This window comes from Lathamus discolor, chromosome 11 (assembly GCF_037157495.1).
Source record: "Lathamus discolor isolate bLatDis1 chromosome 11, bLatDis1.hap1, whole genome shotgun sequence".
Lineage (NCBI taxonomy): Eukaryota > Metazoa > Chordata > Aves > Psittaciformes > Psittacidae > Lathamus > Lathamus discolor.
In genome coordinates, this window is record NC_088894.1 from 6,236,082 (window position 1) to 6,250,726 (window position 14,645).

A 14,645-nucleotide genomic window follows, 5' to 3' on the forward strand; every position below is an offset into this window, starting at 1 on the left:
TATATTTGAGACAGATTTTTTAATTAAAGTTGTTGCAAGTGATTGAAGACTTCACATAGAATGCATCTTGCTTGGAAACAAAATACACTATGAGAGGACAAACAATACGTGTTATACAGTCTTTTTACGTGTTTTCTTTATGGCTTGTTTGAACTGTGTTGTCTCCTCAGTGTATGCAGTGAAGCCCTGGCGTATTTTATTACCGTGAATTCAGAAAGCCACAGAGAAGCTTGGACCAATCTCCTCCTGTTGCTTTTAACCAAAACACTAAAAATCAGTGATGAAAAGGTAAGAGCAGGCTGGAAGTCAGTTCTCTTTGCATTCAGGTATTTTTTCATTTCTGTTTCTGTTGAATTCAGTCTTTATTATCATCCATAATGCAAGGTGGCCAGTTTGCTTACTCACATTACATGTATTCCTTGAAATACAGCAGTTGTTACATCTCTGTTTTTTGCAAGCATTCTACGTTGTAAAAGTCAAACTGCATCCATGAAATTCACAGCCGTATAGAAACATTAATGGAATTACTGTAGGACTTGTGTATAAAAGCACATTGAGCGTGCAATAGAGGGTGGGCTTGTGCTGCATTACAGCTGCACAAGAAGGGTAGAGGTAAATTTCACCACTATAAAACTCAATTGTGGTTCCTTGACAGTGATGGCAAAAAAATAAGGTTCAGGATCTCAGCCCTTTTGAGGAGAAGGTGAATGCAAATATTCACTACATTAGGATGTGCAGATAAACTTCTGGAAGTTGTTTTGTTTTTCTAACTTTCCAATACTCCATGTTTTTCAAGTGTATTTTCCTTTTTGGTTTTTGCCCTGTACTGCAGTGTGTAATTTCACATCTTTCTTGTGAAGTGTGGAATATTTTATGGCAATTTACTAATATTTGTGGTGGCTTGGCTTGTCCATGGAGCAGCAATTCAGTGATAGCATTGTGGCTACAGTGTGCTGTGAGAATAGTTTTAACTATTTGTAGGTAAAATGTTAGCTTGGCCATTCCTTAGTACACAGTCCCAGTATCTTTTTACTATAAAAAGTTCTGTGGTGAAAAGTGTCCCATTACCTTCCCCTGTAACTAACACTGAGCATTATTGGGGAAGGATAGGGGACAAAATGTATTTCTTATTGCATAAAGTCATGACAGATTTGCATCCTTAGTACTGTTTGCAGTTCTGATTCCCTGTATCAAAAGGGTGTAATGGAGCTGGAAAAGGGTTGAGAGAATTCAACAGGAAAAAGGAATATAGACTGGCTCACATACATGAAACTGTATGTAGGTTAGGCTTTTACTCAGTTATCATTTACCTGGAAAAGAAATAAAAATGACACCCATAAAGTCACTATTAGCATGAAGAGAGAGAAAGGATTGATGATTCTTATACTGAAAGAGATGGTGAATGAGAGTTCTGCAGACAACAAGTTACTGAAGGGCAAAAAAAACCCCAAATACACACAGAATGGAGATACATCTTCATGCCCTGGTTCTGCTGTGGAAGGCTTTCTTACATACTGCAGCTATTTTAAAGAGGCAGATGGGACAAAATAACACCAGAAGTGGGTGTTTCTACAAGCAGTCCCTGCTACCACCTCCAGCCTGAGCAAGCCCTGAGCCACAAAACAGTCTGACTCTGTTTAGGGAAGTTGTGCCAAGTGCATGCTCAGTGGGTGGTTTCCCGTAGGCATCTGCTAAGGCTGCTGCAGAAAACAGACAGTGCGCTTGCTGGCCCTTTGGCCACCCAGGAGGGCCTTTGATTGGGTGAGGACTTGTGTTTTAATGAGTTGCTATAGCCATGTACATAGAAAAAAATCTGTGCTTCCCTCTAGTAATAGAGAATAACATTCTTTTTTTGTATCTCTGGTAGTTTAAGGCACATGCTTCAACGTATTATCCATACTTGTGTGAAATCATGCAGTTTGACCTGATTCCTGAGCTTCGAGCTGTGCTGCGGAAGTTCTTCCTGCGTATAGGTGTTGTGTTCAAAATCTGCATAACAGAGGAGCAGATACGGACAACTGGGATGAACTTACCTTCATGGTAGCCCTAAGTGTAGGGTAGGTTACTTCAGTTTGTACATAAAGCTGTGTTCCAGAGATGGATTAAAGTGGATGGGGGAAAAACGGGACCCTGGTGCATCAGTACAGCAGCAAGTTACTCTTACCAGTTGCATCTGGGGAAGAGGAAAAACAAAATCCTGTTCTGTCCATCCTACAAAACGATCAGCAGTTTTATTTAAATTATTGCTTACAGAATTAATACAGTAGATGTAAAGTCTTTGTTTCAATGCTAGGCATCCTTATGATCTAGTCTGTCTCTTCTAGTCTTTTATCAATTGTTCAGTCTTGCATCTCAGCTAAATCTGATGAATCACCTGGGTTCCTCAATAGAAATTACGCCCCTTGGAAATAACAAATACAGTTGTATAGCCTTGTGATGTTAGCACATGTGTTCATAATAAACTATACTGCAGTGGCTGACGACCACCTAAGATCACTCTCAGTTTTTCTTTGTGTGTACGTGACTAGACAAGGCAGTGTGTTAATGGTGTTTGAAGTGGACAGCCTGTAGGATACTTAGGGAAGGGGTTTTCCTCCTGTTTAGTTAAAGTCACTTGTAAAACTTTTTTAGTATCAGTGCTTCATCTTCTAAGACTTACTTCAGGTTTTATGGAAGGTTTTACATCCAGAGCACACAATAGTGAACAGTTTAATACCCTGTTCAGCTTGTTAGTCTTGAGTCAACAAAACCAACTTTTAGACTTTCCCTTTACTTTTGTACATTGCCAGATCATGGACAGAGCATATACAGGAATATTAAAAACAAGGTTCAAAACAAGTAAAACCACGTTTTTTACACTTGAGTACAGTGTATTTAGTAGTAACTGTCTGTTTGGAAAGTCCTGTCCTTAATACATATGAGGTTCTGCCTCTACTGCAGATTTGTAAGTTCTGATTTGTCTTTTTGTGTAAATGAGTTTTGTTCTCAACTGTTAGTTCCTATTGTGAGCTAAAAAAAATTGAATTCTCACAAAACTGCTCTTGCAAAACTAAACCAGTTCACCCATGTACTGTAAGAGTTACAAATATGTTTCTGTGTTTTGATGGCATCTGTGAAGGAGCTTTGTCTACCCAAGAGATTTCTCTTTCTTTCTCTGAAATGCACCCGTTTTCTGTGTCAACTCTTGCCGTGACAGAATGCCAGTTTACACCTGAAGCACTGCAGGACTGAGGTCTGTCATTTGAAATAATATATTGCCAAGTTTTAAGACTTTTCTGAACTGGAAGAGTGGTAGGATGGGAGCAGTACTGGCTGTAGTAAGGCACACAAACGTGTTAAATATTAACCGCTGTTCTATCCATAGTACAAACCTAAAATATAACAGTATTTCAAAACCAAACAAACCAACCAACCTACTTGAATGGTATTAACTTATTATTTTGCCTTTTGAGTTTCCTGGTAGGGTGGCCTTAGTTGAGGTTGTCTGGGGCTATTTCACTCTCAGAGCTGTTAGAATTTTTTTCTTTCCTTCCTCTTATTCTGTTAGCTGTTTCCAAAGGGTTCATATGGTGCTCTGCAGTAAACTGGGTTGTTCTACCTAAGCATTGTTTGGGAATGGATTTGCAGTCAATAGTAGTGATAAGGCTTTCACATTTTTATTTTTTAACCAAAGAAAAATAAATGGTGGTTGTAGTTCTTTAACTTTTAAATATCCATTAGATTAAATCTATACACTAATATTTAGTAAAAGGGATATATGGCTATATTTTACAATAGGAAGAGACTGAAAAAAAAAAAAAGCAATGCTGATATTTAACTTTGCTGCTTTTGAAATGTTCTTTTGTGTTGCATTTAAGTATAGTTGTTCATTCCATGGTAATGTCACTTCATCCATTACAGTAAAAGCATTTATTTTAATTCTATTTAAATCTGTAAGAATAGGCTATTCCTTTTCTTTTGGTCCTAGATAGTCCTGAAGAAAGTATCTGAAACTTTGTCAGCGTTTGAATGTGTCACTGCTTCATTGTATACCCCTGTCTCCTATCCAGACAAACTTCTGACGTTGCATGCTTTTTGTGCATCTTACAGTTTTGAAAGCCTTACAACTCATGCCTTGAAACAAGTCTCTCAATTTTCAGATTAGATTAGTTGCATTGTGGGCTTTCTTTACTGTAATGTGCAACATATGTTCCATCTCTGCATGTAGACTAAGGGTGTTTAATCAATCCTTGCCTTCAGCCTTAGTTCTGAGAATGTTCTTTTACTTGAGTAAAGCTTTTGTTGTATTTATACCATTTATAAACTGCTGAAATTAGGTGCGTGACATCAAAACTTCCTGAACTGTAATGCATAAAGGAGAAGGGACTGGAATGCAACTGGATTGTAACAGCCTTAATCCTCTCAATTGTCTGGAATTTATTGTACATGCTAAAGCAATAAGAATGGTTTGTTAAGTGTGATAACCCAAGATGGTTGTGTTCACATCAGTTGTTTGGTTTCCCTTATGCAATCAGAAACAACATAACCCATAGACACCTGAATGAAGCTAAAACTGCTGAGCCAAAACTCTCACGGCTGCTCCAGATCTTGTCCTGACTCTGCTGATGTAGATTCTATCTGCCTGTAGTGGTTTAATTAGCTTTACTAGGATTGTGAGTGAGAGCAGGGTTCTGTGTCAGCACAGCCCAGTGCAGACAGAGGCATCAGTGCAATACATGGAGTAAAAAAAGTAACTGCTTAGACTTCTGAAGTAGTGTTACACAACAAGTGAAAACATAAACTGATTTACCTGCAGTGGTATAGATAGGGAGACTGCATGATCTTTGTTTATTAATCTTGTTTGGAACCCTCTAGGATGTAGTTAGGCAGGGGGTGGATGCTGAGGAAACCTCAAAAACTCCTGTTCATGTCGACTCTATTGTGTCTTACAGTACAACAAAATAGTTACAGCTGTTTATCCGTCTTGTATCACCAGAACCATCTAAACCCATGTTCACTAATACAGGCAAACACCCCCCAACCTCTAGCTCAGTCTTACTATGAAGAATGAGAAAGATTAAAAATACTAACTTTCAGTCTGAAGTAGAACTAAGCTTTTTCTGTCAGAACTGCAGCTCCCTTTAGTATGTAAATTCCATTTGTTCAGCACCTTTCTTTCTGTGTAAAATGTATGTCTTCACATATTTAAAATCCCAATGTCTTTTGTTTTTTTTTTTTGAAGATTTCTGTATTAAGTGCATTTAATATGAGTAACTTAAGGAGTATTCCTTGCCAATGGATGTATACATTTTTGAGAGAATAACAAAATTATATAATATGAAAAAAAACTATGTAAAGTTTTTTACATGAAAATACTGTGTATAATACTGTTATAATATTCCATGCTTTAATCAAGTGGTAAATCAATAAAGTTTTAAGAAGTGTTGCTCGTTTTTTCATGTAGTTTATTAGAAGGGCAGCGAGCCTGCAGCCTCCTCTTCGACCGCGGGCCTCTCACGTTTAGGGTTTGTTTCCCGTTGTGTTCTGGGGTGTTTTTTAAGCACGCCTCACCCGCCGTCCTCTCCCTCGGGGCCATGTCCCCTTTCTTAACGAGTAAGCCCCCGCCCTTCGGCCTTCCCCCCTTTCTGCCCGCCCCAGCCCGGTCCCTCCGGCCGCGGCCCCTCTTCGTACCCCGGCACGATCCCGCCGCAGCCCCGAGCCCGTCCCGGTGCAGGCCCAGCGGCTCCGAGGGGCGCCCTGGGGCCTTGTGGGAAGAGTCTGGCCATTGGTAGCGGGGAGGAAGGCAAGGATTGGCTCACAGCGGAATGCGTCACGGAAGGAGAGCCCGCTGATTGGTCCGGCGGCGCCGCGGTGTAGCCGCCCTGCGTGATGCGGTCACGGTGCCGCCGCCGCGCCCTCTCACCGCGGTTTGAATGTGAAGCGCAGCCGGAGCTCTTCGAGCCGCCGCCGCCAGCGCCGGGGGGAGTCGCCAGGTGAGGCCGAGCCGCGCCGACCGGCGATGCTGGCAGAGGGGCTGCCTCGCAGCGTGGCGGCCCGCACGGCCCGCGGCCGGCAACCGCTCCGCTCCGCGCTGGGCTCGGGCGCTGGGCCCGCGGCGCAGCGAGAGGTGCAGCTCACCATGCTGGGGTGCTTCGGCCCGCCTCCCTCAGATCGCGATTGGTCCGCGGCCTCTGGCCCTGAGCTGTTTGCTCTTCTCATTGGCTCTCGCTGCTGCCAGTCTGGGGGCGGTGGGGAGGGGGAGGGGAGCAAGTTAGGCTGAGGGCGGTCGGTGGTGCTTGGGGCTCCCCCGGCGGAGCCCGCAGCCCGCGTTGTGCCCGGCCCGGCTGCGAGCGGACGGGCAGGGCTGTCCCTCGGCCCGCCGGCACCGCGTGAGGTAGCGCAAGCGCCGCCGCGGGGCAGGCGCAGTCTGGAGGCGGACGGGCGGGCGGGACGAGTGGCTGCGTCCGTCGGGTAGAGCGCCTGGCGGCTTCAGGCCGGGCGAGCGCGGGGCTGAGGCGGCGGGGGAGGGGATGGGCCGCCCCGTGGGGAGCTGGGGCCGGGCAGCCGGGCTGAGGCCAGGCCTGCAGGGCTCCTCTCGGCGCTCTGTCCCGGGCTGCCGCCCCGCCTCGCAGTGGCCTCGCTTCCCTTCGAGGGAGCGGCGAGAGCGGGCAGTGGCGGGGGAGTGGTGGGTCCCTGGGCCCTGCTGTGTGGTGGAGTGGAAAGTGAGCGTAATGATCCTCAGTGCAGTGTAGAGAGAACCGTCCCCACTAAATCTGGAGCACGAGCGTCCTCAGGCACGTAGAGGGTGTTTGGCGGGTGCTGTGATGAGTGAATGCAAGAACAGAGTTGTCTGGAGTTGATCACAAGGTGTGGAGCATAGCCGGGCTTTGGGGGGTTTTATTTTCCGTAGGTGGTCTGTCAGTAATGTGTCTGAAGGAGTTAATGCATTAAGCACATTTTATGGGTTTTCTTCTGGAGGGGCGGTCTGAAGATACTCTTATTTCCTGTGGCCTTCTTGGGAGTTGTATGTCACAACGTAGGAAAAAGCATTGATCGCTCGGGCAAGTGCCACCAGGCTTTTGTAGTGGAAACCAGACCAGATAAGAGAACAGTTAGAGAAAGCAAAGGAAATGGGAACAAGTAGAGAGCAGGTGAAAATACTTGTCACCTTGTGTGAAGGGTTGAGAGATGGATTCAAATCCCACATTTGGCTTTCAGAGTGATCTCACGCTCAGCTGCAGGTATAGGTTTCTCACATGGGCCACCTGGGTTGCACGTGCATGAGGTATTTGTGAAAGGCTATTCAGGGCTGTCGTCTCCTTCAGTTTGGTTTCCCATTTGAGTCAAGATTAGTCTCCATAAAGGATTTCTGCATAGGTTTGCACCTCAGCTGGACAGACTTCCCTGGAGCAGATAACTTACTTGGTTTTAACTATGAAAGATTTAAGTATTCGTTTCAGCATCATAGTAGTGATGCATGAGGCCGTTTTGTAAAACAAATGAGCCAGCTGTTATTGGTGCTGAATTTTATTGGGGTCTTATTGCTTGGTGTGACTTGGTGAATGGGACTGCAGACAAGTAAACCACCAAAAGGTGAAGGGAGTGAAACATGGGGACAAGACTCTTTAGGTAGATTTTTGACTTATAGCAAAATACGTTGGGATCTGGATTGCTCCTTTAACATTCAGTTAATTTGAGGGTATTGCTGCTGTGTCTTTTACTGATACAGAAGGCATCGTTCAAACGAAAATTGCCATTAAAGCCCACTGCCTTTGCAGGCACGCTTAAATAGAAACTGTATATATTGCACTGATAATCAACATAAAACAAATTGAAAATGAGACGGGCAAACTTCACTCTATTTTGCTAATTAGAAACTCCAGATTAAAAATGGAAATCTTTGTTTCCTCATTTCTTCTGTAGAGAGTGAACTGAACTGCTGGTGCTAAGAAAGGTGGGCAGATTGATGAGGGTATCCTGAGCATGTCTATTAAAGCATGTCTTGCTGCTGGTTTAGTGTTACTGTAAGTTTAATTATTCCAATTAAAGCTGTGAAGTAAATAGATCACTGAGGTTAGTGTGAGAGTATGTGTGGGAGGGTTACTAGAGAGGAGTAATTTAGACTTATTGCACAGAGTTACTCTGTAATAGGTATTGCAGTTTAAATTAACTGCCGCCTTCCTCTCAGGTAATTTCAGAGGGTGGACAAACCCTCTGGCTTTGCAGTCTTTTGTCTCTGTATAAAAAAATAATTTTCTGTTAAGTGTTTTCATTAATAAAGAATATTTAATTTTAAGCAAGCCTTGACTCTCCAATGCACTTTGAGTTGTTCTATTTATGATTATGTAGGGCAGGACTATTCCACTTTTTCAACCAAGAATGTGATTTTAGGGCTGAGAGTAGTTCTCAAAAGCAAACACAAACTCTTGTTCTGAAAGGGCAAGAGATCATCTTTTGGCTGTACCTGGTTCATGGTTTGCTGTATTTGTGATTCTGTTCTAGGAGTTTGGTTTCAGTAAACTAGAAAATAACAGTTCCTTGTCATTGAAGAAATAGAATGTGTTCTGTGCTTGGTGCGTGGCAACTTGTTTCATTGCGTGAAGTAGGGAAGATAGGGCCATGATTTATGAGGTGTGGTCAGAAAGAGCTGATATGTTCCTTCTGCAGAATCTCATTCTACATATATGTATCTAATAGGATAAATTTCCTGATCTGTGTTTATAACTAAACTACTTGTGGGTTTTAGGTTCTGCCAAAATGGAGCTGAGTGATGCCAATTTACAGACTTTAACTGAGTATCTAAAGAAAACACTAGATCCAGATCCTGCTATAAGGCGTCCTGGTAAGTGATTCTCATGACTGACCAAAAAAGGTTTGGTCTCTTTTTGGCTCTTCCAAGGTTTACTTCTACCAGGTTATGACCTCTAAAAATGGCGGGGAGGCAATATTTCCACATCCTGCTTTGAACTGAGAGCTTTTGTTAATAGCAGAAGCATTATGAAGAGATTATTAGTGAAGAAGGTACAGTGCCTTTTGTCAGACTTGCTCTGTGTTTCTGTTCTTCTGAAACTCTGGGAAGAGTTCATGTGTTGATTGTTTTAAGTGGACACTTGAGGAGTCATTAAAGTCAGTCCAGCTTTTGCTAACCTTCATATATTCTCTTACAGCGGAAAAGTTTCTTGAGTCAGTTGAAGGAAACCAGAATTATCCATTGTTACTCTTAACGCTGCTGGAGAAATCACAGGAAAATGTCATCAAAGTCTGTGCATCTGTAACGTTCAAGAATTATATTAAAAGGAACTGGAGAATTGTAGGTATCCTAGTGAATAGTTGTGCTAAGATTTAATAATCCTTTTAAGGTACAATAAGATATTCTACAGTAACCTTGAAGAATGTCTGTACTCTGAAAGACATTAGATCATTCAGAGAGCAAACACAAGGTGTAATTTACTGGCGAGGCACTAAAACCTGAACTTTTGGAGTCCATTTTATTAAAAAGAGCTAGAGCTGGGTGATAAAATGGTGAACAAATAATTTTCTCTGTTATATGCATATTTTGCAGAACAGAATATTTAAAGCTCATTTACTTAAAAGTAATATTATTTAAACTGAAATGATTGTAAAGTGTCTGTATAGAGGAGCTGGCCAATTTGGCCTGTATCTATTGTCCTGGTGTTACAGAGATTTGAAGCCAGCCCTGCAGCTGAATGTGATGATACTAGTTTCTCTTTCATGTTAAAGCTTCTGGGGCACAGAATAGTGTGGAGCAGTTTATGTTGGTGGCCTTGCCAGTTTAACACTTAGAAGTATTTGTAGACATCAGACAGAAGTATTGCTGGTTAGTCCTTTTTTAGTCCTTTGTTATGAAGAGTTCAGAAATGTTTTTGGCTCAGCTTTTAACATTCATGAAATCTAATTTGTGGTAGAAAGTATTGTGTTTAAGAGCTCAGCTCCTTCAGCAATGAGAGGTTTTAATTGATTCGGTTTATGCTGTGTCTCACTGAAAGTACCCTTTGAATCTGGAAAATAGCAAATGTATAATGTTGCTTTACTATAGGGGAAACTGGTATTTCATCGTTGCATCTTAGCTGGTACCTACTTACAGATTTGCGTGTGATTCTACCCTACCCCTCATACTAACATTATGAAGCTGTAGCAGTTCTAGAGCTGGTGATGTTTGATAAGATCAGCATGTTCAGTCTGGCATGAAATTTCTAGAACTTTGTTTCTGTAATGCTGTGTTCTCAGTCATTTCCCCCAGATTGCATCTTTATCTGTACTATATTGCAAGTAGAAATAATGTTCTGTTATGGAAAAATCTGTAAGTGGCTTCCTTCTTATGGATTGCTGATGTAATTCAGGATGAGATGTTGTTTTGAAGTAGGTGGATATGCTATGCAGTAGGTGCATCCAGAGGGCTGTTATGATTACTATGTGGCTTCAAGCACATTGTTTTGTCCAAAATTGAAGCTTTTATTTCATGAGCAGCAGTATGAATATAAAATACAGCTGTAAGGCTGGCTTACCTACATCACATGGTTTAATTCAGCAGCCACGAACCTGACTAATACAAAGCCCAGTGAAAGTAAAAGGGTCTCTTCTATTCAAGGGCTTCAGTTTGGTAAAGCGTGGAGAGCCAGAGGGACAGGGCATTTCTGGGAAGAGAAAAGAGTTTGCTTTGTTTAAATTTATTTTGAAGGATGTACAGAACATTCAGCTCTGTGCTGCCTCTCATGTCCTGTTAAAAGGTCTCATTTCTTTGAAAAATCTCATCTATAACTCGAGTAGGAGTTGCTGTTGCCGAGCTCTCTGCTTTCTCTGTCCCCATCTATCAGAATACATAGCAGTAAGCCCTGCCTCCCTGCTTGGAGCTTGCCTCGTACTCTTACCACTGCTTTTCATATGATATGAACTTGTAAACCTTAGGTTTTAAAGATCATCATCTTTTTGCAGTTTTTAATGTATATATAGTTATTCTGTACATTCTTCTGATTAGCGTGTTGTGATAGAAGAGGAAAAGCAAGTTCTCTGTGACTTATTTTTATAACTGCTTGTTTATATAATCATAGAATCATTTAGGTTGGATATAACCTTTAAGATCAGTGAGTCCCACTGTTAACCTGCCACTGCCAAGTCTACTGCTAAACCATGTCCCATATGTACACATAATTCAAATATCTCCAGGAATGGGGACTCCACCACTTCCCTGGGCAGCCTGTTCAATGATTGACAACCCTTTCAGTAAAGAAATTTTTCCTAATGTCCAATCTAAACCTCCCCCGGTGCAACTTGAGGCCATCTCCTCTTGTCCTATCACTTGTTACTTGGGAGAAGAGACTGACTCCCACCTTGTTAGCTGAAAGGAAGTTGTAGGTGTAGAGAGCAAGGTCTCCTCAGCCTCATATTCTCCAGGTTCAACAACCCCAGTTCACTCAGTCACTCCTTATGAGATCTGTGCTCAAGACCCTTCACCAGCTTCATTCCCCTTCTCTTGACATGCTCCAGCACCTTAATGTCTTTCTCATAGTGAGGGGTCTCAAACTGAACACAGTATCTAAGGTGTAGCTTCACCAGTCCTGACTACGGGGGGGCAGTCTCTTTTATAGTCCTGCTGGCCACACTATTGCTGATACAGGCCAGGATGCTGTTGGCTTTCTTGGCCACCTGGGCACAAGGTGGGTCATATTTAGCTGACTGTTGACCAGCATCTCCAGGTCCTTTTCTACTGGGCAGCTTTCCAGCCACTCTTCCCAAGCCTGGAGCATTCCATGGCATTGTTGTGACCCAAGTGCAGGACCCAGCACTGAGCCTTGTTGAGCCTCATACCATTGGCCTTGGCCCATGGCTCCAGCCTGTCCAGATCCCTCTGCACAGCCTTCCTGCCCTCCAGCAGATAGACACTTACCCAGCTTCATGGTGCCTGCAAACTGACTGAGGGTGCCCTTGATCCCCTCATTGACATCGTTGATGAAGATATTAAACAGAACTGGCCCCACCACTGAGCCCTGAGGAACATCACGTATGACTGATGTTAGAGCCAAAGTATAAATGGAAATTTTGAAATTGCTACATTATTTTTTAAGTTTACAGGAAGATGATGAAAGGGAGGTGAGAAGAAGGATAATGGCATCTAAAGGTCATTGAATTGCTCTCTGGAGGTGCTGACCTATTTTAATTGCTGGGTAATTACGAGGTTTCTAAACTTCAGTGCTGTCATCACAAGTAGTATGACTGTCATGGCTGTCACTGGTTGGTGACAAGCCTCTGTATTGTATGTCTCTAGTCGAGATTGTGATTTACTACTGCTTGGCACTACTGCCTGATTGATACTTTGATTGGATAACTCTTAAAGTCAATGTTATGATTTTGATTGTGTAACTTGCATCTTCATGTACAGTTTCTAAAAAGTATGGCTTGAGGCAGCTAGCACAAAATAGATCTTCAATGTCAGCAGAAGTGAGGACAGAAGTGTGATTTTTGTGGTGGAAGAGGAGACTGTTGGTTAAACATGTATATTATTGGCAAATGCACCCACCCTTGCTACTGCTGAATTGCTGATTTGAAAATTTTCTATTAGAGAAGGAGAAATAACTAGTTCAAAGTTTACAGAGGGATTTAATTCCAGCTTTTTTCAGGTGTTACTGTTACAGATTCACTATAGGCAGTATTTTAAACAGGTCTTATTACTCTCTTTAACAATCTTATAGTTACGTAAATCAGTATGAGCAGTTGGTTTCTGAAATGATGATATTCACTTGTTGCCTGGAGTTTACTGACTTAATTACTGGTTTAATTTCAGGTTGAGGATGAACCGAACAAAATATGCGAATCAGACAGGATAGCCATTAAAGCCAACATAGTGCCCTTGATGCTTAGCAGCCCAGAACAAATTCAAAAGCAGGTAATACGTCAATTCCTGGTTGTGTTCATGAGGCTTTTGGAGTATTTTAAGCATGTCTAGAGGCTCTGGTTATTAGCAGAGCTCAGTTCTCCTACCAACAAGGTCATCCTGGTCCAAATAACTTGGAGTATATTGTTATAGCTACTTCTACCTGCTTTAATTTTATTTTTAAAAAGGCAATTAAAATATTATAGCTAAATTCTAGCATTAGGCAGCTAAATATAATGTGACATTTTTTTGTGGTGAAGAGTAGTAGGTATTTAACACAATGATTTTTGAATCTGACAATAACAAGTATTTTCCCAGATATTTGCAACATCTTACATAGCTGTGAGGAACCCGCTATTTATATCATGTAATGGTTGTTTCCTTTCCAGTTAAGTGATGCTATTAGTATTATTGGTCGGGAAGACTTTCCTCAGAAATGGCCAGACTTGCTGACAGAAATGGTGAATCGCTTTCAAAGTGGAGATTTCTATGTCATCAATGGGGTCCTGCGCACTGCTCACTCTTTATTTAAAAGGTATTGGAAATAAGGGAGTTAGTATATGGATTGTAAAATTGCTGTTCAACTCTAAATTTTTACCTTTAGACTTAATTTTGTAGTTTTACAAAGTCTACACTTGTGGTCTCTGCTTGTACTTACTGGGTTTTTTTAACAAGACTTTAAATGCTTATTTAATTTACACCTGGCATGGCCTTGAGCTATGTTGTTTAGTTCTTGTTTACTTGACAGTATTTGTTTTAAGGTCCAGCACTTGAGTTGTATGCAAGTTAAATTGGTAATGAATGTGAAGATTGTATTCTATTTTCTCTTCCACTTCTCAGGTACCGCCATGAATTTAAGTCAAATGAATTATGGACAGAGATCAAACTTGTCCTCGATGGCTTTGCTTTGCCCTTGACAAATCTCTTTAAGGTATTTCTTGTTGAGTCATTTCTAAAACAAATTTAAAGTTTTGAAATGCTTATTGTGAATGCTGTAAAATGAAAACTTAGGAATAATTGCTTTGAAACTTTAATGGGGTTCGAACTAAAGGGGAGGAAAAGGAACTCTATTTTCTGGTTTAAAAAAGGAATAAAGTTACATGACTTTTCAGCGTACTTGCCAATGTGGTCTGTGTGTATTACATGACTGAATCTTATGTCTTTTTCCAGGCAACTATTGAACTTTGCAGCACACATGCAAATGATGCTAGTGCTTTGAAGGTTCTCTTTTCTTCCCTCATTCTAATTGCGAAGCTGTTCTACAGTTTAAATTTTCAGGTGAATCTCCTTGTTCTTCTAATAGTTCTGCTTTGATCTCGTGAAGCTGTTATGCTCTTATTTATAGGATCAATTTGGGGCAGCTCTTAAGGCCATGCTTTATGACAAAAATAATAGTTGACAGTCTGCATCAATGCTGGAGTAAAGCCACAGTAAGGATGGGGTTAGTTAACACATCAGCTTGGCCCTGTCTAAAAAGTTCAAGGAGTCTAAGCTGGGGTCGTAGCAAGGAGGTGTTGTCCAGGTAGTTCTCAAGAGTATCAGCTATGAAAGAAGTCAAATGTCTGAGTTTGTACTCGCTGTCCTCCTTAATACCTATGTCTATACTGACATGAACTCAGGCATGTAGATGAAAGTCAGTTAAAAGCTTGTAGCTCTGTACCACTGTAACAGCGAGTAATTCTGGTAGCAGTGTAGGTTTTTTTGTTTTGAAACTGGGTGTTAATTTCTAACATTATTAAACAAATGCACTATATAAAAAATGCTAAAAAGCTACTTT

At 41.7% G+C, this 14,645-nt stretch overlaps 2 protein-coding genes and 1 long non-coding RNA gene across 5 annotated transcripts in view; 2 read left to right on the forward strand and 1 right to left on the reverse strand.

Moving 5' to 3' along the window:
- ARFGEF2 (ADP ribosylation factor guanine nucleotide exchange factor 2) overlaps positions 1-5,425 on the forward strand; it is a 36,410-nt gene extending 30,985 nt beyond the window's left edge. For both annotated transcript variants that reach the window (XM_065691715.1, XM_065691716.1), the window contains exons 38-39: positions 171-288; positions 1,868-5,425. In XM_065691715.1, coding sequence (XP_065547787.1) covers positions 171-288; positions 1,868-2,044 — 295 coding nt within the window. In that variant the 3' untranslated portion in view covers positions 2,045-5,425. The remainder of the gene's footprint in view (positions 1-170; positions 289-1,867) is intronic.
- LOC136020555 (uncharacterized) lies at positions 1-6,135 on the reverse strand. Its single transcript, XR_010615408.1, has 2 exons — positions 5,671-6,135; positions 1-2,173 (listed from the first exon to the last, which is right to left on the reverse strand). It is a non-coding gene; the product is annotated as an uncharacterized LOC136020555 (long non-coding RNA).
- CSE1L (chromosome segregation 1 like) overlaps positions 5,855-14,645 on the forward strand; it is a 24,820-nt gene continuing 16,029 nt past the window's right edge. The window contains exons 1-7 of one of the 2 annotated variants that reach the window (XM_065691717.1): positions 5,855-5,972; positions 8,726-8,821; positions 9,147-9,289; positions 12,779-12,880; positions 13,258-13,403; positions 13,709-13,799; positions 14,039-14,146. In XM_065691717.1, the coding sequence (XP_065547789.1) occupies positions 8,737-8,821; positions 9,147-9,289; positions 12,779-12,880; positions 13,258-13,403; positions 13,709-13,799; positions 14,039-14,146 (675 nt within the window). In that variant the 5' untranslated portion in view covers positions 5,855-5,972; positions 8,726-8,736. Of the gene's footprint in view, positions 5,973-6,251; positions 6,374-8,725; positions 8,822-9,146; positions 9,290-12,778; positions 12,881-13,257; positions 13,404-13,708; positions 13,800-14,038; positions 14,147-14,645 lie in introns of those variants that run through there. The other variant, XM_065691718.1, reaches the window with a different exon arrangement.